This window comes from Hypanus sabinus, chromosome 10 (genome assembly GCF_030144855.1).
Source record: "Hypanus sabinus isolate sHypSab1 chromosome 10, sHypSab1.hap1, whole genome shotgun sequence".
Classification (NCBI taxonomy): Eukaryota; Metazoa; Chordata; class Chondrichthyes; order Myliobatiformes; family Dasyatidae; genus Hypanus; species Hypanus sabinus.
This window is the reverse complement of record NC_082715.1, coordinates 102,141,147-102,167,307: the sequence shown is the minus strand read 5'-3', so window position 1 is coordinate 102,167,307 and position 26,161 is coordinate 102,141,147. Positions and strand designations below refer to the sequence as shown.

The following is a 26,161-nucleotide window of genomic DNA, read 5'->3' as shown; positions in this document are numbered from 1 at the left end:
GATGGCAGGGCTGTCTTACGCAGAGAGATTGGAGAGATTGGGCTTGTACACTCTGGAATTGAGGAGATTGAGAGGGGATCTGATTGAAACATTTAAGATAATTAAAGGATTTGATAGGATTGAGGCAGGAAATATGTTCCAGATGTTGGGAGAGTCCAGTACCAGAGGGCATGGATTGAGAATAAGAGGTCAGTTATTTAAAACAGAGTTGAGGAAGAGCTTCTTCTCCCAGAGAGTTGTGGAGGTGTGGAATGCACTGCCTCGGAAGACGGGTGGAGGCCAATTCTCTGGATGCTTTCAAGAAGGTGCTAGATAGATATCTGATGGATAGGGGCATCAAGGGATATGGGGACAAGGCAGGGACTGGGTATTGATAGTGAATGATCAGCCATAATCTCAGAATGGCGGTGCAGACTCGAGGGGCCGAATGGTCTACTTCTGCACCTATTGTCTATTGTCTAAAAGATTAATGGGATCCAGAGCGTTGCATCCAAAATTGGTTTGGTAATAGGAGATGTGATGGTAGAAGTTTGTCTATAAGATTAACATTAAGGCATCAGATTCGTACCCTTTGCTGTTAGTAATACTATATGTGAATGATTTAGGTGTGGTTGCAGGAGGAATGATCAGTAAGTTTGTGGGTGGATTGTTAGAGTTGTGGACAGTGTGGAATGTAGTTTTAGGCTATAGGGTGAAATCATTGTGTAAGTGGTAATGGACTGACAACTGGAGTTTAACGTGATGGGATGCATTTTGGGAGTACTAATGATGCATCTTGGCTTTGACTGTGGCCAAGTTTGCAGATGATACAAAGGTAAGTGGAGGAGGAGGTAGTGTTGAGGAAGCAGGGAGCCTGCAGAAGTATTTGGATAGATTAGGAGAATGGGCAAAGAAACGGCAGATGGAATACAGTGTTGGGAAGTGTCTGGTTGTGCACTTTGGTAGAAAGAATAAAGGCACAGACTTTTTTTAAACAGGGAGTGAATTCAGAAATCAGAGGTGCAAAGGGACCTGGGAGTCCCAGTGCATGTTGGTATTCATTTCAAAAGGACTGGAATATTAAAGCAGAGATATAATTATGATGCTTTCTAAGGTGTTGGTCTGGCCACATTTGGAGTATTGTGAGTAGTTTAAGACCCATATCCAAAAAAAGCATATGCTGACATTGGAGGGGATCCAGAGGAGATTTGCAATAAAGATCCAGGGAATGAAAGAGTTAATGTATGACAATCATTTGATGGCTCTAGGCATGTACTTAAAGAAGTTTAGAAGAAAGAGTGTGGTTCTCATTTTAAAAACTACCAAATGTTGAAAGACCTAGCTAGAATGAATGTGGAGAGAATGTTTGCAATAGTGGAAGAGTCTAGAACCAGAGGGCACAGCCTCAGAATAGAAGAATGTTCTTTTGGAGCAGAGATAAAGTGGAATTTCTTTAGTCAGGGAATGGTGAATCTCTAGGATTCATTGCCAAAGGTAGCTGTGGAGGCCAAATCATTGGTTGCATTTAAAGCAGAGATTAATAGTTTTTTGATTAGTAAGGCATCAGTGGTCATTGGAAAAGGCTAGAGAATGGGGTTACGATGTTAAATCAGCAAATCAGCCCATTGAATGATTAAATGGGTCAAATAGCCTGCATGCACAAAATGCTGGTGGAACACAGCAGGCCAGGCAGCATTTATAAGGAGAAGCGCTGTCAAAGGGTCTCGGCCCGAAACGTCAACAGCGTTTCTCCTTACAGATGCTGCCTGGCCTGCTGTGTTCAACCAGCATTTTGTGCATGTTGTTGTTTGAATTTCCAGCATCTGCAGATTTCCTCGTGTTTGCTCTTTAAATAGCCTGCATGTCATGGTCTTACCATGAATGGTGAGGTCGTAGGGAGTCTTGAGGAAACAGAATATCCTTGAAGGTAGCATTGCAAGTAGTTTTAAAAAAAAGGCATGCAGAAAGCTGGCCTTGACATTGAGGACACTGGAATACAAAAGCAGAGAGGTTAAGTTCCACCATTGTAAAAGTTTGGTCAGACCTCAACCAGAGTACGACATGCAGCTCTATTTATCATACTATAGAAAGATGGGAAGGCACTGAAGAAGATGCAGAGGAGATTCATCATGCTTGGCACGGAGAGTTTTGGTTATGAGAAGAGACTGCAGAGTGTAGGTTTGTTTTTCATGGAGGGGTGATGTGATTGAAATACATAAAGCTGAGGCATGTCGATACGTTGGATGGCAGGAATCTTTTCCTCTTCAGAGATCATTAATGTGAAAGGACAGATTTGGGCTGGCCGAAGAGGTGAGAGATGTGGAGGGGATATTAGGGGGGACCTGCTTAACCTAGACAGTGGTTAGTGCTTGGAATGCACTGTTGGAAAGAGTTCTGGAAGGAAAATAACTGGGAGCATTTAAGAAACGTCTTATCAAACATTTGAATAGCCTAGGCATTGATAGCAATGGGCAAAGTGCTGCAAGATGGTATTAGCTTAGCGTGGATGAGTGACTCCTGGTAGCAGTGGATGTAGTTGGCCAAGCAACCCGTTTCCAAGCATGAATTTGACCTGACTGTCTCTTTAAGCCGCTGCTCCCAAATGAAATGAATGGAGTTGCTGATCATTATACATGGTCTAACCAGGTTTTCAAGGTTCATTTACAGAGTTAGCTGTTAAATGTCATTAATATGATTTCCTGATCAAAAGTAACTTTATATTTAATTATTCATTGATACATTCATTCGAGCTATGCAACCCAGAAATCCTTGATTTTTACCCTAGCCTAATCGTGGGTAATTGACAATGACCAGTTTACTTACAAACTGTTAAGTCTATGGACTGTGTGTGGAAACAGAGCACCTGCACGAACTTCACGCAGTCCATGGGGATGGCGTAGAGACTCCTTACAGATGATGTCAGAATTGAATTTTGAACTCTGACACTTCAAGCTATGTAATAGTGTCATGTACAAGCTATGTTTTGTTCAAAACATTTCGCTAATCTCAGAACACTTATTTAAAGTATCTCTGTTTTCTCACTGACATTAAGATCTTCACTGCCTGTTTGGTACAGTATGCTCACTATTAGAATCTGTCCAACTGTGGAGAACCAATAATTTATATCACTGCCATCATTCCTTGTTCATCAACTTCCTTATTTCAGAAATTTGCGTTGTAAAGTGGAGGTTTGTTAGCAAGCTGCAGCATATTTAATCTTGTATGCTCTCTTTAACAGGTCTGTCTTACCGCAAAGGATTGGCTTGGTCTCGAACAAAAGATCTTCAGGACATGCTATGTCTGCGCCCACTTGATGTGAAAACAGCAATAAACATGGTTGAAAGCAGCGATGAATTAGATAACATGTATGTTACCAATGCATTCAGGAGAAGTTGATTTTAAAAAGTGCCGAATAACAATGCTCAATTGTAGGGAGGGAGACACCTGACCAGATGCATTGTCATACACTGGTTAGATACAGGCTGTCTGAGCTGTTAATGGTCATTCTGCTGCTGTGTGCTTTTGGAGTGTATATTTATCAAACCCTGCAGATGGGTGGGAGTATGAAGGATGGGTTGTTGTGATGGTTAATGCTTTATTGCTGTCTCTTCCTCTGCCCAAAATTACAACTCTTCATTACATATGGGATTCACTTTCATTAAAAAGGTTTCATTTCTTTCATAGTTTTCTGCTTGATATGTTCTGAATTGATGTTTGCTAATGTTGCAGGCTGCTCCAGGAAGTTGCTGCTACATGGTACGGATGTCAGAAGTATTTCTATCAGTCCCTTGCACGACGGGCTGCACTCCAGACAGCATTACGTACTCCTACGAAAGTAATAATGATCCTTTATTATATGAGCCTGAATTTCTAGAATTTCAACAATGTTGTTATTGGCTTGTGGTTGAGAGGAACTTTGGGATGTGGTATGATGTATGAAAACAAAGGTCTTCGTAATTGTCAGGATGCCAGCTTTTAATTTTCATATTTAATGCAATTGTTTTCTATTAAAAAAGCTGATGTTATTGCTGTGATTTATTAAACTACACAAGTATTGTTATGTTGTAGCACCTGTAAATGAAGATAGTTTTGATGTATCTATCAAATACAGCAGTCTACTGTTAGTGCTATTGGACTTGCAATGCAACAGTAGTGAATAGAATCCCAATAAGAATTAATAGAGAACACTCAAGTTTTAATACTTTGGAGATTTGGGGTAAATAACTTTGGCATGTTGACAGTTGGATATAAGTATTAACTTGTCTGTTTACTAAGGATTAGACTGGTTCACAGTATAAGCTGCATTGAGAACAAGATCAGAAAAAGACTGAAAGGGCTAGGGCAGGTTAACTTGAATAGAGGAATATGCTTAATGATCTAGGCTTTCTCCTTACTAAAATCAGTTGGATTTTGCTGTTCCATTTCTCATTTTGGTTTATATTTTGGGCTGTTTGGGTTTTGTAGGAACTGAACCTGGGTACAGTTGAGCGTTGTCAAGGATTTACTGCTCACCTATTGAAACTTCTGATCAAACAAAGAAGGCGACTTACTAGACTAACTGAGCAGTGGGTCAGCTTGAGGTATGTTGCGTGACTTCCTCATGTAAAATGATATGTTTCTATTGATGTAAATAGACTACAAAATTCCTGTGGTTGTTCTTACTAAGGATAAGGTGCTTGGAAACCTGAAAGGTCTGGAGGTAGATAAGTCACCTGGACCAGATGGACTACACCCCAGGGTTTTGAAGGAGGTAGCTGAAGAGATTGTGGAGGCATTAGTAATGATCTTTTAAGAATCACTAGATTGTGGAATGATTCCAAAGGACTGGAAAACTGCAAATATCACTCCACTCTTCAAGAAGGAAGGGAGGCAGAAGAAAGGATATTACAGGCCAGTTAATCTGACTTCAGTGGTTGGAAAGATGCTAGAGTCCATTATTAAGAATGAAGTTTCAGGGTACTTGGAGGTACATGATAAAACAGGCCAAAGTCAACATGGTTTCCATAAGGGGAAATCTTGCCTGACAGATATGTTGGAATTCTTTGAAGAAATAATAGGTAGTCTAGACAAAGAAGAATCAGTGGATTTTACCTGTAATTTCTGAAGGCCGTTGACAAGGTGCCACACGCCAAGCTGCTTAGCAAGATGAAAACCCGTGGTATTATAGGAAAGATACTAGCATGGATAGAAGATTGGCTGACTAGCAGGTGGAGAAGAGTGGGAATAAAAGGGGGGCCTTTTCTGATTGGCTGCCGGTGATTAGTGGTGTTCTGCAGGGGTCAGTATTGTGACCACTTGTTTTCACTTTATATATCAGTGATTTAGATGATGGAATTGATGAGTTTATGGTCACGTTTGGAGATGACATGAAGATAGGGCAGTTAGTATTGAGGAAGCAGGGAGGCTGCAGAAGGACTGAGACAGATTTGTAGAATGGAAAAGAAGTGGCAGATGGAATACAGTGTCAGAAAATATATGGTCATGCACTTTGGTAGAAGGAATAAAGCTGTAGATTATTTTCTAAATGGGGAAAAATTACAAAAATCAGAGGTGCAAGGGAGTCCTTGTGCAGGATTCCCTGAAGGTTAACTTGCAGGTTGAGTTGGTGGTAAGGAAGGCAAATGTAATGGTGGCACTCATTTCAAGAGGACTGAGTAAAAGAGCAATGTTGTAATGCTGACGCTTTATAAGTTATTGGTCAGACTGCAGTTGGAGTATTATGAGCAGTTTATGGCTCCTTATCTAAGAAAAGATGGGCTGGCATTGGAGAATGTCCAGAGGACGCTCTTGAGAATTATTCCAGGAACGAAAAGGTTCACTTATGAGGAGCATTTGATGGCTCTGGACCTGTACTCATTGGAGTTTAGAAGAATAAGGTGGGGTGTAGATCTCATTCACATCTATTGAATATTGGAAGGCCTAGATAGTGGACAGGGTGAGGATGTTTCTTGTATTGGGGAGTCTAGGACCAGAGGGCACAGCCTCGGAATAGAAGGACGTCCATTTAGAACAGGGACGGGGAGGAATTTCTTCAGCCAGAGCGTGGTGAGTCTGTGGATTTAATTGCCAAAGACAGCTGTGGAATGCAAGTCATTGGGATTATTTAAAGCAGGGGTTTGATATGTTCTTGATTAGTAAGTGTCAAAGGTTCATGGGAGAAGGCAGGAGATTGGTATTGAGAAGGTTAATAAATCAGCCATGATGGAATGGTATAGTAGACTCACTGGATTGAATGGCCTCATCCTGCTCCTATGTCTTATGGTCTTATTGTATTAAATATATTGTTATTTCGTTGGGACAAGTATACTGTGTTGTTAAATTTTCTTTTATCTAGTTCAACATCAAAATGTTGTACAGAATTCTGAATCCTCTTTTCTGACTGTTATTCATCCATACTAGACATCTAATTAAGAGTGTACAGGAAATTCAGACAAGATTGGCAGGATTCAAGGATCATGATGTGGCTCTTCCACCTCAGAACGGCATTAAGCTTTGGATGGACCAACTTCGCGCACTCTTCATGAAACTCATAATAACTTTGGAACAAACTTTGTGGTTTATGCAATGTTGTCCAAAACACCAGACAGCTGAAGCACATCAGGACATGCCCATTGGAACTCAAAAAGTGGATAGCTGCGAAGGAGACCTGGAAAGTACCAGTGTGGCAACAGCATCTTTGCCTGAGAACTTTGTCCAATTTCACCTGACAGTCCCTACTCCCTTTGTGGCCAATCACTTTCCTGATGCTTGTAATATGCAGCAAGGAGATGCAGCATGGAAACAAGTAACCAGTCAGATTGCAAACGTATTGAAAGATGTCAAGGTAGCAAAGGCAGAAATGGATGAAATGAACCATCAAACAAGCAAAACCTTACTTTATTCATGGTAAGTCTTGTTATTTTATGAGAAGAACAATGAAGGCGATAGTTTGGGTAACTGTCATACAATCAGGAGCTGTGGGTCCATGTTCTTTATCACCGTACACAGAATTTCTAGAGAAAAACCAATCCATCTGACAGTGGTACCAGTTAGGGACTGAAAGCCACTAACTAGAGTGAATCAAGAAAACCTTAAGGGATTCCTGCAGTTCGTTCTATCGAGATTATTATTGGAGAAAGCACCCCAAGTGTCCTTAGTAAATCCATGCATCATCCAGAGTTAATAGAGGACTAGGAGCATGGTGTTTTATTTTTCTCTCTGCAGTGTTTGAATCCAGAATGTGATTAGACTTGGCCTTTATCACTCAGATTCAGATTCAGTTTATTTGTTATTTAGAAACCACTGTTACGTATTCAGGCAACAATAAATATATGAGTTCGGCAAGGGTTTTTTATAACAAACAACACGTTTATTAAACACAGAAAACAAACCCCCCCAAAAGTAAACAAACACTAAGGCAACCGGAAACAGCTGCTGTGCGGCAGCCCAAACAGTTCTTAAAGCGATATTGCAAAAACAGTTCTTTAAAGTGGTATTGCCAAAAGTTCGATATGCTCACAGTTCATTTAAAAAAAGGAGAGACTTTATAAGACGATTTAAATTCTCTTTCACGTCGCTTGGCTTCGATCCCCGACGTCGAACTTCCCACGACGAATTTACGAAACAAAACGGCTTAAAGGCACTGACCTTTCCTTCCTCACTATCTTCATTCCTTTCTGGTTAAACCCAGGGATTAACGCGAAGATAGTCAACAAAATCCTTCCGTATAAGGATCAAACAAAGGTCAAACCCGTTTCACTGTAGAAAGCGGTTCTCCTCGATTTTTAACTCCCGAACTTTGATCTTCACTCTCCACTGTCTCGAACTAGCAGAATCGTAAAGAACCTGCTGGCAATGACCTTTTAAACTTTAGGCATTAGATAAAAACTTCATCCTTCAACTAAACTGCGTCATCACATTAAATCACGCAGTGGCATGAAGTCAACTTGGCAAATCCAGCCACGAACTGCTCCTCCTCACAGGGTGGGGTCTTCCTTTTATAACCTGTTTTAAAAAAAACCTGTCACATGATCTCTACTGGCGGGAAAATGACGTCACTCCGCCATCACAAGACCATACCTCAAGTCCAGTATAGCTTCAACCCCAGTCACGTGACAAGGGCACCACTGTCATGTGTCACGAGTACGTAACACCACAAATGCAATGCAGTTAAAAAATGAGACCACGTTCCTCCAGAATGATATCACAAAAGCATATGACAAAACAGACTACACCAGAAAATCCACATAACGTTTGGCAATTCCCAATCCAGAGTCTGGAGGGGCTGCTGCGTATTAATATCGCGCTGCCCCGTCTTAACTCTTGGAGTGAAATTGGTGTAGTATTGAGGAAGTTGGTCACATCAAGTGGATGCAGGGGAGGAAAATGCCTTGGAGTTCTGGTTTGATTGTCCCACTTGATTCTGAGTGGAAAGAATGTAATTCCTTTTCCATTTTTATTTTGGCAGGACATGTTTTGAGACTTGTTCATCAGGGATTGGTTGCTTAAGTAGAACGATAGTTCATCTGCAAGGTATACAGGCCATTTTTGCTGTTGCTGGTTCCCAGAGCACTTGCTGTCCAGTATTATTCAGCAGTCTAGAATACATTAAGAAGGAAGCTAGTTGTGCGGTGACTGAATTTACAACATGGGAGAAAGAGCTCCTGAATCTGACTTTTGATGGTAAGAATTATATGTGTACAAAAGTAAAACAATATGCTTTCAGTTTATTAAATTCGCCATGATGCACAATGACTTACTGACGTTGCATGTTTTTTAATTCTAGATTCCAGTGTAGATTCAGAAATGGATTTCTCTCCACTGGTGGAGCCGGTTATTAACACAGTACTCTGTGCTGCGCAGACTGTATTGAAAGGGCAAAAGGAAGAAGCTGAACAGGAACAAGGCCAAGTCATGGGTTGGCATTTTAATTTTAAACATTGCTGCTTTCAAAATCTCAAAAGTTACATTAGTGAAAGGAATGCTGCTGGACAGTTGTAGTGTGGTTTAAAATGTTACTTTAACTATCGCCATTTAAAGCCTATTGAATCTCAAGTTTCTCACTGTCAGAAAGCTGTTGCGTTATGGAATGCCTAACAGGTAAAATGCCATTTTCAGATGGCCGTTTCAGATAAGTAGCTTGTAAAAGCCAGTAGAGTTGGGAATAATTTTGAACAGTGGGGCACACAGACCAATCGGGTTTAGTTTGTTGGCTCTATCTTCACAAAAGGCCAGTTTATTCCATGGGATTCATGTAGTAGTAGCCATGCTCTTTGTTAATCTTTGAAAAATACATTGTGATCTGTCCTCCCTCACCATCATTTAGGGCCCCAAAGAGTCCTTCCAAGTGAGGTAATACTTCATCTGCAAGTCTGTCTGGGTCATCGTCTGTATCCAGTGTTCCCGGTGTAGCCACCTCTACCTCAATGACAAATAACATAGATTGGGGGACCACTTTTTCGAGCACTTTCACTCCGTCCACAACAGGGAAGATTTCCTGGTGGCCAGTCACTTTATTCTACTGCCCATTCCCAAACTGACATGTCAGGCCATGGCCTCCTCTACTACTATGACGAGGCCACTCTCAGGTTGGAGGATACACACCTCTTATTCTGCTTGGGTGGCATCTAACCTGACAGCATGAACACTGATATCTGCAACTTACAGTAATTCCACTTCTTTCCTTTTCCATTACCCATTCTGGCTCCCCTCTTATCCCTTCTCCTCATCTTCCACTGAGCCACTCCTCCTTCCCTTTCTCCCATGGTCCACTCTCCTTTCCAATCAAATTCCTTCTTCAGCCCTTTATCTTTTTCACCTGTCACCTCCTAGCTACTTCCTCCCCCACCCAGCTAACTACCCCCTCACCTGGCTTCATCTATCAGCTTCCTGCTTGTACTCCTTCCTCTCCCCTCATCTACTAATTCTGGCTTCTTCTTTCTTCCGTTTCAGTCCTGATGAAGGGTCTTGGCCTGAAGCTTTGACTCTATTCCTCTCCAAAGATGCTGCCTCACCTGCTGAGTTCCTCCAGCATTTTATGTGTGTTACTCTGGATTTCCGGCATCTGTAGAATCTCTTGTGATCAGTTACCAGTTACTGCATATTAACAATGTTTTCCTGGACTACAGGAAATAAAAATGAAGATGAAGCAAAAGTGCGCTCTGTTCCGACTGGATACTTAAGTGAAGTTTTGGAACATCAAATGGCAAATGACATCAGCTCCTTAAACCTCGAGAAAGTTACTGCTGCAGTTTCAGATCTTCTGAAAAAGCTCATAGATCATCGGCAGGAGTGCACAATAGAAGAGTACCAGGTTGGTTACTTTGCATCTTGGTTAGAAAGCTGTTGACACCAAATGCAAGCTGAGGTAACTGATTTCTTAGATTATTTGTATTAGAAATTCTTAGTTGTGTGTCGTCAGAAACAACATTTGACTTGGTTTATTATTGTTAAAGAAAAGGGGAAGTGTTAAGGGGTCATACAGAAGAGAAATGATTCCTTTCAGTCCACTTATATCTACTCCGGGCTTCAATTAACTAAGTATACCAAGTAAGCTTCCAAGTATTTGGCCGTAGACTTAATGGAGTTTCAGATGCTTATCTTGAGTGTAACTGCTTCCTCCCAACCTCTTTCAGATTTCAGTTACACTTTGGTGTTATGGGATAAAGGCAGGTGCGCAAGGAGTTGTTGTAAAATCTTCTTCAAATCCCTCCAGATACCTTTGCCTTAATTTAAGCCTGTGGTTATGGAGTCCTTTTTTTCTAAAGGAGAAAGATATTTCCACTGTCTACCATCTGCTTCCCTTTCAGATTATTGCAGTTTCAATAATGCAGGTTCTTGATCTCTGTCATCAAATTAAAACTGGAACCTAAATCTGCACCTTTTAAAATGTTAGTAATTAGAATGTAACAAAATCACTTGTCTTGTATTCTTTAGATGGGGACAATTTTCACTCTTATCCCAAAGAGAATTTTGAGCAGCCCATGGATTAAGCAGTTGATTGAAAAATTTATTAATCTTCCCTGTAGGGTTTGTAGTTTAAATAGGCATCACTGTGAAAGTAGCATGCTGAAGATTGTTGTAAATTCTTTCTCTAAGTATCTGAGACAAATTATTATGACTCATAACAAGTCCCTGTATATTTGCTCAAATATGTTGAGCTGGTATCTCAAAATTCTGTTCTCGTCTTTGCCAAATCATTGAAGTTTTTTTTAATTAACTAGATTTCTAATAATTTCATTTCCTCCTACCTTTATTTGATTTATTTAGTTGTATTGTAAAGAGCCAAAATAAGTGTATTTTAAATATTCCTTCCTTAGTTGTTCAATCAAAACTGCCGCAGTATTGTGCGATTGCTTCCCATGTTGACTTCCTACTCCGAACTAATCCTGTACTACCTGATGGTTTCCATCACAACTCATAGGAGCACTGGAAAATTGCTTTCCATCTTGACTCATTTATTTGCAGACCTTGCTATGCAGGTACGTTGAAGCAGTGGTTTCTATGCGCTTTTCATTAAAATTGATCCGTATTTCTAAGTTGTTTAAAATCATTTTTCTTCCTTTTTAAGTTATGTAATCATATTTTGTACATTATTCTCTATCCTGCCACCTGCCTCTCAAATATCTATTGTAATTTCTCTGTACAATAAAAGTTATTCTTCGTTTTACTTCTTTCAACCCCCCAACCCCGTATTGGTCACTGGGGGAAGTAAAGGCTTGAATGAAGATAGAGTTTGATTGAATATGTCCATATTTTGGATATTTAAAATGAAACTAGGCTATTTAATAAAACATTGATTTTCTCATAAATTAATTACAATGTATTGGATGATTTGCTTATACTTGGAATGCCTTTCATTTTACAAAATTTAGTTTTATTGTAATAAATTTAGTGGAGCAAGTGATTTTCCAGGATGGATGGGGAAGGCAAACAGACTTGAATGCTGACCTTTTTGATGGTTTAACAAACTGTGTAAGTGACAATAAAATGATAAGTGGTATCTCTTATTGCCAGGGATTCTGCCTTCCAAAAGAGTTGATGGAGGATGCAGGAGGTGAAGGTTCAACCCAATTCCATGATAATGAGGGTGGAGGGATTGGAGAAGGTGAAGGGATGAAAGACGTTAGTGACAAGATAGAAAAAGAAGACCAGGTATGTATTCAATTTTTTTTTACATGTTACATGATGTAACATTTCATTTGGATCTTCGGATTGATTCTATAAATATCTGCACATTGGATCCTTGCATCAGATGTTTCTGTTGCTATGAAGAATTGACAATTGACTGACTTTTAATGTTTTTATTTTATTTTTAAAATATTTTGTTTGTATGTAGTTTAGAATTTCTGCACAGTGTATTGGTGTGCGGATGATAGAAAAGTAGTATCTAAGTACATGCAGTTGGCTCTCCTTATCCACGAGTTCCGCAAATTCAACCAACCAACCGAGAATTGAGAAAACCCAGAAGTGCTCTTCGAGCACTCATTGTCCGAGCACATGCAGACTTTTTTCTTGTCATTATTCCCTTAACGATGCAGTATAACAACTATTTTGCATAGCAATTACATTGTATTAGGTATTATAAGTAACTTAGAGATGATTTAAAGTATACGGGAGGATGTGCGTGGGTTATCGTGGATCGGGATCGAAAAAAATCGGTTCTCTTACTAAGCAAGTCGGAACAGGTACATCCGGTATTATTTAGAGTCAGTTAGTCCAACGTTTGTCTTAGTGTATAGTGTATATTTTACCTCTATATGTATATAAAACACTTAAGTTTCAGTGCCGGGCTCGGGAATGGAAGTTCCTGAGTTTGATCCAGTGACAGATCGCTCCTGAGCTCGCAGTCAATCCGTGCCTGGTTGATGTGGAGAATCAAAAACCCAAAACTCAATAATTAAACCACTGCGTTGCTTAGTAATAATTGTAACTTTCATTGGAGCAGGGCCTTTCTCACTTTATCCTTTAAATTTGTTCTGATCGTTGGCTGACGTAACCTAACACTTTTCCAGTGACAGATGGTGTTTCACCTCTTTCCGATCGCTTTATTATTTCCACTTTATTTTCAATCGTGATCGTGATTATTTTCGTAAACAGAAATACTGTGGATTCAGAGCACCGCTACCAGGTCCTAATGTCCACCGCACTGTGACAGGTTAAATAAGGTCTGGGGTTCTGCTGGGTCCTAAGGTCCACCGCATTGAGACAGGTTGAATAAGGAACTTGAGCATCTGCGTTTTTTGGTATCCGTGAGGGGTCCTGGAACCAATCCCTCATGGATAAGGAGGGCCGACTGTACTGTGTAATTAATTTGCAAAATGCCAGTTTTATTTATTTTAATATTTGCATATCTTGTACTGTTTGAAGAGGTAATTGAGAGATCTAAAATGGTGTACTATGGCTCCATGCATAATCCAACTGTAACAATGAATTCTTTATTCTCGATTTTATCTTGACCATGTTGGAAATAGACTAGATTTTACACTTCTAATTGCATCCGGTGTTCTCTTGTAAGGCCTATATAGTATTGTTAACCCACAAGATTACTAGGTGGTAGTAAAAGTTTGGAGTCTATTTCTTTTACTCAACTTGTTCTATTTGAATTGTAACTCTATTTTGAATGCAGGTGAAAAATCTACTCCTTAAAGAAAAATTTGAAGTAGCTTCAGAATAGCCTATTTCTATCTCAGTCATTTTTCTTCACTTCCTTTCTCAGCCCCCTACTGCCTTCTTTCTCACCCATTCCAGCACCTATTTGAATCTGAACTTTCCTTCATTGCTGAACTAATTGAGAAGAATTTTGTTGAGTTTGGTAACTGGGTAGTCGTCATCTTTGAAACATTTGTGTCCTTCCTCTATTTAAGGTTGAAGATACCTTCTGCAAAGACCAAGAAAAGAAAGAGGACCCAGAAAATATGCCAGATGTTAAAGATGAAGAAAATGCCATAGAAATGTCTGAGGATTTTGATGGAAAACTGCACGATGGAGAGCCCAAAGAACAAGGTTGATTTTTAAGTCACACTTTGAGGAAAATTTGAACTCATCAAAAATACCAAATCGAATGTAGATCTTCTGTGCATCACACCATCAAAATATTGTTTTGAACTTAAATTTGCAGCTTTTGGAAAGTTACTTGGAATGGAGCCCAAGAAACATGAATGCAGAGATCCATGTTATATTTTAAACTTTCAATATTTTTCTTGTCTGTAGGAAATTTGTTTATTTTGTGAATATCAAATGGCAGCATGGTCATGTTCACAGTAGCTGTGCTGTTTTCTAAATACAGATTTCTAAATTATGATATCTTAACCCATTAAGTTGCTACTTTGAATATTTTTTGGCATCAGGCTTTCTGTTTGGTTCTATTGAAATTGATTATAGAATTGTAGCATTAGGTCTTAGCAACATTTGACAGCTAATTGTAGAATGACTCCAACTTGACAGCAGTTTTAAGTACAGTGAGATTCTTTCAGTTATGATTTGAAAGTCTCAAATTCATCTGTTTTTCAGTTTTTATTTACATCATGAAATATAGTGAATGTAATTACTCTTCTCATCTGAGGTGCTTTGCTTTCAAATGTACCCACTTAATTGTCGTCAAACTGATACAGTACTGTTCTGAAACCAGAAGCAGTGACCAGCTGTGCAACTGGTATTTAAGGGGCCGATTGTGTTTTTCAACAGGAGAGCAGGATAATGATGAAGAATCAGACAGTGACGAAGAAGAAGAGCTGGATAAACAGATGGGTGACCTGGGTGATGCTGAAGCTGACAAATTGGATGAAAGACTTTGGGGAGGTGATGATGACGACGATGATGATGATGCTAGTGATAAGGCTGAAGAAACTGGACCAGGGATGGATATGGTAAGATGTGAGACATTTGTAAATCTGAGTAAATCTATTTTTAGCTTCAGTGTTAATATTTCCTTGCATTTAAATTTATTTTTTGAAAACTGAAGTTGGAAATGAAGAATAAATCCAATTTGTATCTGTGAGGCTCATTGCATTCCAAATACACAAATGAACAGAAACAGCAAAGCAAAGTTTACTGTCATATGCTCAGGAACCTGTATGCTTTAGGGCAATGAAAAAGTTATTTGCAGCAGCATCATAGGGACATAGCATCATCTCAGCAGTATTCAAAAGAAAATCAAATTAAACATATCTTATGGAGGTCAGCAGGAGACGCTCATGGAGTGAGTACTGTTTCAGATTTGCTCCATAACCTTTACTTTTTTTAACCTATGATCACCCTTATTTAACTTATTTTTACCTACACTGAAAGATTCTTGCTACTTTCTTGGACTTATCTTTAAGAGTTTATTGTGAATTTTTGAAGAAATGAATACAGAAACGGCTCTTAGATCTAAAGGGCGAGAACCTGGGAAGGATCCTAACGGCACCGGGAAGAAAAAGCAGACCGATCCTAAGCCTACTGAATTGACTTATGAAAAGTTATTGGAGGTTTTAAATCAAAAATTTGAAGAACGACAAATTTTTAAACAAGATATAAAGGCTTTTCAAGATTATATGGATAAGACGGATTCAGTAGTTAACCAGCAGCAAATTCTAATCGCAACTCTGCAAGAGGATGCTCGGAAGCGAGACTTAATAATTGGAAAAACTGCAGCAGAACTTACTTTTGACGATTAAGCAGGTGGAAGCACTTAAAACCAAGAGTGTCGACTTTGAGAATCGGTCCAGAAGACAGAACCTACGCATACTTGGTCTCCCGGAAGGTATTGAACAAGGGGACCCCACAAAGTACTTTGCTCAACTTTTAAAGGATGCGTCCCTTCTGTATTCCCAGACAGTCCTCCATTACTCGATCGCGCTCACAGTATTATGCACCGATCACCGAGTGCTTCAGCTAAACCACCGGTTGTAATTGTCCAATTTCATTATGTGCATGTTAAAGAGCAACTTATTCGTGTGGCTCGGCATGTAGGTATGGTCAAATTTCAAGATCACAATTTTCAATTAGTAGAAGATTTTAGTCCAGAAGTAATGAAGGAAAGGCTTCTTTTTAAACCTCTGATGTCTGAATGTTATGAGAAAAATCTAAAACCTGCGTTCTTATACCCTGCGAAGCTCAGAATCTCGCCTCCCAATGCACCACGGCGTATTTTCCTTTCTACATCTGAAGCGAGAAGCTTTCTGAAGGAGAACTTCCCTACTGCTACCAACACTCATCTCTAATAAATGAGTGATTTTGATCGTGCAAGATGGTTTTTATTTCCAAAACCAGATTTTGTTTCTGGCTATTGGTGTAGGTTTACTCTATATTTTATACTCTAGTTTAAGTTTTTTTTTCGACATACTAATCTTTTTATTTTACTTACTTCAACCACTGTACTTTATCTTTGGTTATTATTATTAATCCTTCAAAGGTGAATTTTTTTTTACTAAGATGGCGGTTTTTTCTCTAAAATATTTTTGGCTTTTTTTTAATTTCGCTTTTTTTTTCTCTCGTCTTCTTCCGATAATGCATCTCTTATCACAGTTGAAATTTTTTTGGTTTGTTTGGGTTTTAACCCAATTTATAAGTTACTAGTGATTATATTCTTTTTTGTTTTTTTACTACCAATTATATTAAGAAGTTTGGTTTTAATATAGTGATTATAATTTCTTTAGAGTTTGGGTGGATTTTTTTTTATCCTTTATATACGGAGTTGTCTTCTGCTGATATGGGGGTATATTTAGTTTCATCTTTCCCTTTTCCCAGCCTATCCTTGGCTGAGGTGGTCTTTTTTTTTTCCTCTTGGGTGGGGGGTGGGAGGTCTTTTTCTAATCTTATGTTTCTTATATCAGTTTTTTTCAGTTTTTTCATTTGGGCTGATTTTGAACGACAAAAATGTCTGCGAAGTCGTCACTTCCGGGTCCACTCCTTATTTTTGTTCCTCTTCTGGGTGCATGAGTTCATAATTTGGTTTACCCTTTATTTACCAAAGGGTTGATTTCAGAAATATGGCTCAGACCATTAATTTTGTCTCTTGGAATACTAATGACTTAAACCATCCAATTAAACGGAAAAAGATTTTCGAAGTATTCCAAAGACTTAATGCTCATATTATTTTTGTACAAGAAACTCATGTGACGAAAGAGGTCAATTATCGCTTTTTTAGGTTTTGGGGGGGTCAACAGTATCATTCGAATTCGAATGCCAAAGTAAAGGGAGTTTCAATTTTTATTGACTCCTCTATTGCAGTTTTCCAACATGATATCTTTTCGGATCCGAATGGTAGATTTTTGTTAATTACTGGCTTACTTTTTAACAAAAAGATTGCTATGGTTAATGCTTATGCTCCAAATGTGGATTGTCCTGATTTTTTTAAGTCCTTATTTACTTCTCTACCTAATCTAAATGAATATAAGTTAATAATGGGTGGTGACTTTAATTGTTGTTTAAATCCTTTTTTGGACAAATCTATATCTACTCAGACTTCACCTAATAAGTCAGCCACTTATATTAACTCTTTTTTGACTGATAATGGAATTTTTGATATTTGGAGATTTCAGCATTCTAAGGACAAAGAGTTTTCATTTTTCTCACATGTTTATCATTCCTACTCGAGAATTGATTATTTTTTTTATTGACTCTTGTTTTATTCCATCGGTAATTGGTTGTAATTATGATATTATAGCCATCTCTGACCATGCTGCATTAAACCTTTCTATTACATTTATGGATACAGCTTCTAATGCTAGACAATGGCAATTTGATTCTACCTTACTGCAAGATCCGGATTTTATTAAATTTATGAAGGAACAGATCGATTTCTTCTTTTCAACTAATTCCACGGATGATATTTCTTGCGGAACACTTTGGGACACTTTTAAAGCATATATACGTGGACAGATTATCTCTTACTCTTTTGTTCTGAGAAAACGCATTAAGAAGGAAACTCTTTTATTGGTTGATATAATTAAAGAGATTGACAAGAAATATTCGATCACTCGTAGTAAGGAGCTTTACAAACAAAGGGTTGAACTTCAAACGGAACAGAGTTTATTACTTACGTCTTCGATTGAAAACCAGATCTGATTTTTATATACATAGTGATAAATCGGGTAAACTGTTAGCTAGTCAATTAAAGAATGCTTTGGTTAAACGTCAAATTACTATGATCTGTCAGCAGAATGGGGATTTGTCAGTTAATCATGATGAGATAAATAAATCATTTCAAGATTTTTATACCTCCCTGTATCATTCTGAATTCCCTCATGATTGTAATACTATGTGTGATTTTCTTGGGAAATTGAATTTTCCAAAATTATCATCAGATGATCTTTCAATATTAGAAACTCCTATTACGGATGCAGAAATTAAAGGGGTTATTTCCTCCATGAATTCTGGGAAAGCACCAGGTCCAGATGGGTATACAATAGAATTTTTAAAATGTTTTTCCGCTTCTCTTTCTCCTTGGTTATGCAGGGTTTTTGAAGAAGCAATTAGATTGGGCAATTTGCCACAATCTTTTTATAGAGCTTCCATTTCTTTAATATTGAAGAAAGATAAAGACCCTACTGACTGCGCATCCTATAGACTAATATCGTTATTGAATGTAGATTCCAAGATCTTTTCCAAGTTACTGGCATCCAGGTTGGAGAAGGTATTACCCCAAATTATTTCAGAAGATCAAACCGGTTTTATTAAAAATCACTATTTTTTCAGTGTTTGGAGATTATTGAATATTGTTTATACTCCTTCACATAGCACTTCAGAACGTGTTATTTCATTAGATGCGGAGAAAGCATTTGATAGAATTGAATGGCCATACTTATTTAATGTGCTGGAGAAATTTAATTTTAGTCCGACATTCATTTCCTAGATTAAACTGATATATCATACTCCAGTAGCCTCGGTGCTTACCAACAATCAAAGATCTCCCTTTTTTCGTTTATTTCCGGGCACTAGACAAGGCTGTCCTCTTAGTCCATTATTATTTGATATTGCTTTAGAGCCCTTGGCAATTGCTATCAGAGAATCACAGAATATTTTTGGCATTAATCGTGGGACAGATATACAAAAGTTATTATTATATGCAGATGATTTTTTATTATTTATTTCTGTCCTGAGAAATCCATTCCTGCAGTTTTATCACTGTTGGCTCAACTTAGTGATTTTTCCAGGTATAAATTAAATCTTAATAAGAGTGAATTGTTTCCTTTAAATAGACAGGTTCCAGTTTATGGAAATTTACCTTTTAAATTAGTTAATGACTTTTATTTACTTAGGGATTAAAATCACAAAAAACTATAAAGACATATTTAAGGTTAATTTTTTACGCTTAATCGATCAGATTAAATGTTTGTTTACTAAGTTGTCACTACTATCTTTATCTCTGATAGGTCGGATTAATGCTATTAAGATGGTTATTTTACCCAAGTTTTTACATATATATTTCAAGCGGTACCAGTTTTTATTCCGAAATCTTTTTTTGCTAATGTTGATTCAAAAATTTCCTCATATATATGGCAGAATAAAAATCCTAGGTTAGGTAAAATATATTTACAGAAGGCAAGGAAGGAAGGTGGATTGGCGTTGCCTAATTTTAGATTTTATTATTGGGCAGTTAAGATCTGATATTTGATATGTTGGTTAAAGGATTGGGATATATCTTTTAGCCCTCATTGGGTGAACCTGGAAATTAAATCTGTACAAGGATTTGCATTGGGTTCTATTTTAGGGACTTCTCTTCCCTTTGCTCTTTCTAAATTGCCGAAACGAATTGACAATCCGATAGTTAAACATACTTTACGTATATGGTTTCAATTTCGGAAATTTTTTGGGTTGACTCAGTTTGTTTTAAATATTCCTATTGTATCCAATTGCTTTTTTTATCCTTCTATTATAAACCAAGCTTATTCAGCTTGGAAGGTTAAAGGATTACTACGATTTTCCGATTTATTTTTGGATAATTGTTTTATGTCTTTTGAGCAATTATCTAATAAATATAATTTGCCTAGATTTTATTTTTTTAGATATTTACAGATTAGGAATTTCTTAAATACTGTACTTCCTACTTTTCCAAATTTTGTGTCTTCAGGTATTTTGGAGAATTTGTTTGAACTAAACCCTTTTCAGAAAGGGCTAAAATCAAAACTTTACAATATATTTATGAAGATACGTTCAGAGCCCTTTAAAAATGATTGGGAAAGAGAACTTAACCTTACTATCCCTATTGAAAATTGGGATAAAATTCTTCAATTAGTTAATACATCATCTATATGTGCTAAACATTCATTAATACAGCTTAAAGTTGTGCACAGGGCTCATATGTCCAAGGATAAATTGGCTCATTTTTATTCATATATAAATCCTATTTGTGACAGATGTCATTCTGAGATAGCGTCTTTAACTCATATATTCTGGTCGTGTTTGCTTTTGAAAAAAATATTGGAAAGATATTTTTGATATTATTTCTGCGGTATTGAACATTGATTTACTACCTCATCCTATTACTGCAATTTTTGGTTTACCAATGATGGACTCACTCCATTTATCCTCTTCCGCTTGTCGAATGATTGCATTTCTTACACTAATGGCTAGAAGATCTATTTTGTTGAATTGGAAAGAAATTAATCCTCCTACTGTATTTCATTGGTTTTCTCAAACTATGTTATGTCTAAATTTAGAAAAAATTAGAAGTGGTGTATTTGATACTTCTATTAAATTTGAAAATATATGGAGACCATTTATTCAATAGTTTTTTGCATAATTTTTTTCTTTTTCTTTTTTCTGTTTTTTTAAATTATATATTATGATATACCTAGGTTTGCCTTGTTTATTTGTATAGTGTATCGTCCATGATTTGGGAATACTCATTTATGTATCAATTTTATTTTGTTGATATTAATAACAATAAAAAGATTGATAAAAAAACATATACTCAATTTTAAAAGGGCAAAAAACAGAATTAGAACAAAAACAATCAAGGTCTATTTGAATGAAAAGTGATCAGAGTCATCTTAGTGTTGCTAAAATATAGTGTGGATTACAGTTTTTACCATTTCTGTGTCATGGATAGATAAACATGAACATTAACTTCTGAATTCCCTGACCTTTTCCCCATATCTAGTGTTCCTGGTTTATATTTCTTATAGATTGTTTGAGGTAAATTATTTTTTAAAAAAATACAGTTTTCAATTCATCAGTAAAACAGTTGAAAATTCCTTTCTAAGTTGAATTTGAAGAGATTGGCAAGCAGGTAATGGGCCTGAAAGCAGGATGAGTGGCGAAGGAAGTAGGCAACTAGAGACTGTCTTGCATCCATCAAAAGTTATGTGGTGGGCACCTGGAAGTTAAAATTGGCACACAGACAAATTCTTAATTCATAAAACTTGCATTTTATTTTTGAAAATATTTGTTGAGCCAAAGGGTAGTGAATCTATGGAATTCATTGCCACAACCTGCTGTGGAGGTTAAGTGTTAGGGAATATTTAAAGCAGAGGCTGATAGGTTGTTGATTAGTAAGGGAATCAAAGGTTACTTGGAGAAGACAGAAAAATGCGGTTGAGAGTGATAGTAAATAAGCTAAATTCTGCTCCTATGTCTTACGGTCTTGATGTAGAAAATAGAGGCATCCTCTTAATATTTAAAGGAGGTTCAAAGAGACTCAAATAAATTTTGGAAAGATTTACTATATATCTTGGCGATTTTCTGAATTTGTCAACATCACTACCGCTAAATGTAGGAGTCTTTCACTTTAATCTGATGATTTGATCTATTCCTGGATGTTGTTTTAACTGTTTTTAATTTTGGCTGTTAACACTTTAATTGTTGTAGGAGCAGTCGGAACTCGTTGCGAAAGATGACAATATGGAAGCAGCAAATCAAAATGACAGTGACACAAAAAAACAGGAGGAGGAGAAGGAGGAGAAAAAAGAAAGAGAGGAAAGCAAAGACAAAATCCATGAACAGTTGGATGAGGTAGTGACACTTTCTCCAAGAGGTGCTTGTATTTGCAGTTACGTTAGGAATTAGAAGTACCTGTGCTAATGCATCAAATTCCCACGTTGCCAACTGCAGTTCTCATCTGTTACTCTGCTAACAGAAAACAATGAAAATTCAGAATACAAAAATTTACTTCCTCTCTTAATTAACATTTTGAAAATTTTGTGATGTCCTGACCACCAGAACAAATTTATGAAACTTAACAATCTTGATGAAGGAGCTCAGTCCAAAATCTTGACTGTTTATTACACCCCATGGGTGCTGCCTGGTGTACTGAGTTTGTCCCACATGTGTATATTGCTCAAGATTAAGAGCATCTGCTGAATTTCTTGAGTCTAAAATTCATGAAATGAGTCGACAAATTCCCGAGAAATGAGAATCCACAATACCACTTACAAAGAATAAATTTAGCTTAAAATTTTTATCTCTTAGAGTTTAAAGAAATAACCCATTAAAATGCCTGCTGCAGCAAGATTTATCCAAGAAGATGCAATGCGTAGCTTTTACTGTTAATGTAATTTAGACTTTGCTGTGTGGAGTTGGGGGTATGATGATCTGATTACACTTCATCTGAACTTGTTCATAGGCAGGTAGTTTATTAGTGGCATTTACACATTTTAAATGAATATCTGTCTTGGTTTGCATGTGTTTTGTCACATTAGCGAGAGTACGATGAAAATGAAATAGACCCTTATCAGGGCAAACAGAAGCAACCAGAAGTAGAAGCCTTGGATCTACCCGATGATCTCAATCTTGAAAACCAAGATGGGGATAAAAGTGAAGATGAGCATGAGGAAGAAGGTAACGATGATACCAGTTGGTTACGGGGCTGATTTTAATAAATACAAAACACCCTAGCTTTTAAAGTATTGATGCTCAAATATTTTCAAAACTGATTGAATGTAGTAGTGGATTTAAAGCCAAGTTATTTGTTGTTCCTTTCCATGCCTTGTGGCACAACCTTGTCATTGCTTTAGCATTTTTGTCTGTTTTTATACAAGGCCGAGTTGCTAGCTTGAAACTTAACCCAATATAGATGGAAAGCAAGCATGGAGCCAACAGGATTAGAACATGGGACCACTGGTCTCAAAGTCCGGTGCTGATGCCGCTACACCACTGGCTGGCTAAAAGCCAAGACATGCAGAGCAGAATTTCTTGTGTGCTTTTTAATATATTGAGTGTGTAGATCTTTGCTTGGTCTTTGACTGCATGGCTGGAGTCTCTTGCCAGCACCTGACATAAGAGATATTATTCTGTGAATGAGTCGAATTCTTGTTGTCAAGTGATCACTGTCTTCCAGTGATTGAAGGTAGGTATGTTGGCTGTTTTCTTTTAAAATTGGATTGAACATAAGTGGCAACTTCCCCATGTTGGCTGACAAATAGTTTGGGTGGTGTGGGCAAAAATGTTTTGGATGGAATTATAAATGAAAACTTAAGATGAAACTACCTGATTTCATTTGCTTCTATTATTTATTCTGATGCTTTTGTCTCCTTTTTCCACTTTAAAGTCTTAAAATTTGCATCTCTACTACAGAACAACTATAGTGGGTTTTGAATGCTTTTTGTTTTATCAAGGAGACAATCCATACGATATAGAGGAAAAGTTAATGGATTTCAACGAGGTCCCTGCGGACGAGGAAGATCAGAAAATGGAGGAGAGTTCTGAACAAGAGCAGACTGAAGATCACTCTCAAACTGGTGATGAAACTGAGGAGAAAAATCAAAAGGAGGATGATGAGGAAAAAAGTGAAAATCCAGATCAAAAACTCCCGGAAGAAGAAACATCTGAAAATTTGGAAGAGGAACAGTTGGCAAAGCAGGATGAACGAAACGAATCTGGCAGGGAGGACGCAGGTGTGCCTGATGAGGGTCTGCAGTCAGAAGTATGTGATTTATTTACTTTTTGCTTTTTGGTTTGGTATTTACTTTTTATCTGTGGAGAAAGAGAGCAGTAATTTGTATTTATACAGCATCTTTTACTAAGGAATAGGTGATCTTCCAGGGCTTAGCTTGTTCTTTACAACCAGATGGTGGAAAGTAGATCAAAGCTGCCAAATTAACTGTTCTAAACCCACTACTACCCTCCCCTTTTTTCACTATGGGGAAATACTTGGCATCTGGATCTTCCAATGGTACCTTACTGATTTACTATTTGGAATAGCAAAATTCGTATTTGCTCTCTGTTCTCATAGATCAAGAAGATTGGAAGCTTTGGGTAGTCAATTTGAAAGTTTATTAATTCACTAAACCTTTGATTTACTGAATCCTTTCCTTGTTTGAATCCTTTCAGTCATTCTATCCTCTTGCAACTGGCATAGGAAATTTTTTAATTCTAAATTGGTACGTTAATGCTTAATTTGGATAATAAGTGTGTGTGTGTGTGTGTGTGTGTGTATATATATATAATTGCTTAAACTTACGAATATCTCCAGATCAGTTAGTCTTGGTATTTAACATGCTACTTTATTGGTCAATCCCTGCATAGAAGGGTATGTTATTTCATGTTTTTGGGTTCGCTTGCTGTCTGCAAACATAATTAACTTGTAATGTTTGACACTTTTAAGAGGTAACTGATTAATTCCAAACTCCATGCATTCGCTAATTGGAGCAATTGTCTGTGTCTTGTGGATCCAACAATTAACATTACCTGGGGATCTTGCAGAAGGTGCAAGGCTGCTTCCATTTGCTGCGCTGCTATGAAGCGCCTTAATGGGTTTTTATTTAAATTAAGGTATCTTTGTTGATTTACTACTTCCGGTGGAGATGCTTGCATAAAATGCTTGTGCCAGGTTTGTTGAGTGCTGGGCTTTTTATTGTTGTTTTAAGGGCAAAGTATTCATGGAACTCATTGGCCTGGCTGGCAGCCAGTCTTGAATGGATCTCAGAGTTGAGGGGAGGCTTAGCTGTTGGCATGCAAGAAGACTATGGTGCAGTGCTGAACCTTTGTTCTTGTACATTTGCACTGTGATCAGCAAGTCCAATTTATCTGGTAGTCTAATTTCAGTTGAAGGTTTGAGTTAACATATTTTAAACTGCATTAATGTATGTGCAGGCTCAGAGTAATGTCCACTTGCACATCTTGTTCCAGGCAAGTTTTCAAATATAAAAGTTGTTTGATAGTCTCACCTCATGGAACTCGATGGATATTTCAATTTAAATTATGGTGATTGATTGGGTTCATTTTAAATTCCTTGATTTCTTTTTCAGACAGACGACAACATGGAAGACCAGGATGTTCCTGAGTCCAAACAACGAATGGAGCACGAAGCTGCAGGGAAAACTGGAGAGGAGAACCTTCAGAGTGATACAGCCGTGGAGGTGGCAGGATCTGCAACTGAGAGAGATCAGGCTAAGGAGGTACAGTAGTACAAGGAGATTTGTACAGCCATGTGCTAGTGCACATTAATCGCGCACAATCTTGGATTGCCTTTTATGTCTTTAATCTTTGAAGTAATTGAATCATCAGAGAATGGAGAGCATTACTTGGAAATTTCTCTGGGTTGTCAGACTGCATCAGTCTCTGTTTCAGAAAAACAAGTATGGTCTAAAGATGATCATCTAAACAAGATTTTACAGACTTCTGCATGCTTCCCGCAGATTGGAAGTTAGTTCATGTGTCCACTATTTAATAAAGGAGGGAAGAGAAATGCCAGAACCTATAGACAACTTAGATTGCCAGCAATATTTGGGCCCCATATCTCAGAAAGGATGTGTTCTCATTGGAGAAAATCCAGACAAGGTTTACAAGAATGATTCCAGGAACACAGGGGTTAACATATGAGGAGCGTTTGGCAGCTTTGGGCCTGTACTCATTGGAATTTAGAAGAATGCAGAGGGATCTCATTGAAACCGACTGAATATTGAAAAGATACGGAGTGGATGTTTCCTGTGGTGGCGGTATCCAGAACTAGAGGGCACAGTGTCAAATTTGAGGGGAGACCTTTTAGAACACAGATAAGGAGGAATATTTTTAGCTAGAGAGTGGCGAGTCTGTGGAATGCTTGGCCACAGACTGTGGTGGAGGTCAAGTCCATGGATATATTTAAGACGGAAGTTGATAGTTTCCTAATTGATCAGGGCACTTGGATATGGTGAGAAGGCAGGTGTATGGAGTTGAGTGGGATCTGGAATCAGCCATGATGGAATGGTGGAGCAGACTCAATGGGCTGAATAGCCTAATTCTGCTCCTCTGTCTTATGGTCTAATAGAGTAATGTTGAAAGTGGTAACCATTTGATCCAG

At 37.8% G+C, this 26,161-nt stretch overlaps 1 protein-coding gene across 1 annotated transcript in view; it reads left to right on the top strand.

Moving 5' to 3' along the window:
- Positions 1-26,161, top strand: part of mdn1 (midasin AAA ATPase 1) — a 164,187-nt gene that overhangs the window by 114,893 nt on the left and 23,133 nt on the right. The window contains exons 76-90 of the mRNA XM_059982421.1: positions 3,218-3,344; positions 3,709-3,814; positions 4,444-4,559; positions 6,379-6,864; positions 8,426-8,640; positions 8,744-8,875; positions 10,086-10,270; positions 11,277-11,438; positions 11,974-12,111; positions 13,824-13,962; positions 14,644-14,825; positions 21,751-21,894; positions 22,581-22,719; positions 23,496-23,803; positions 25,128-25,277. Of these exons, the coding sequence (XP_059838404.1) occupies positions 3,218-3,344; positions 3,709-3,814; positions 4,444-4,559; positions 6,379-6,864; positions 8,426-8,640; positions 8,744-8,875; positions 10,086-10,270; positions 11,277-11,438; positions 11,974-12,111; positions 13,824-13,962; positions 14,644-14,825; positions 21,751-21,894; positions 22,581-22,719; positions 23,496-23,803; positions 25,128-25,277 (2,729 nt within the window). The remainder of the gene's footprint in view (positions 1-3,217; positions 3,345-3,708; positions 3,815-4,443; positions 4,560-6,378; positions 6,865-8,425; positions 8,641-8,743; positions 8,876-10,085; positions 10,271-11,276; positions 11,439-11,973; positions 12,112-13,823; positions 13,963-14,643; positions 14,826-21,750; positions 21,895-22,580; positions 22,720-23,495; positions 23,804-25,127; positions 25,278-26,161) is intronic.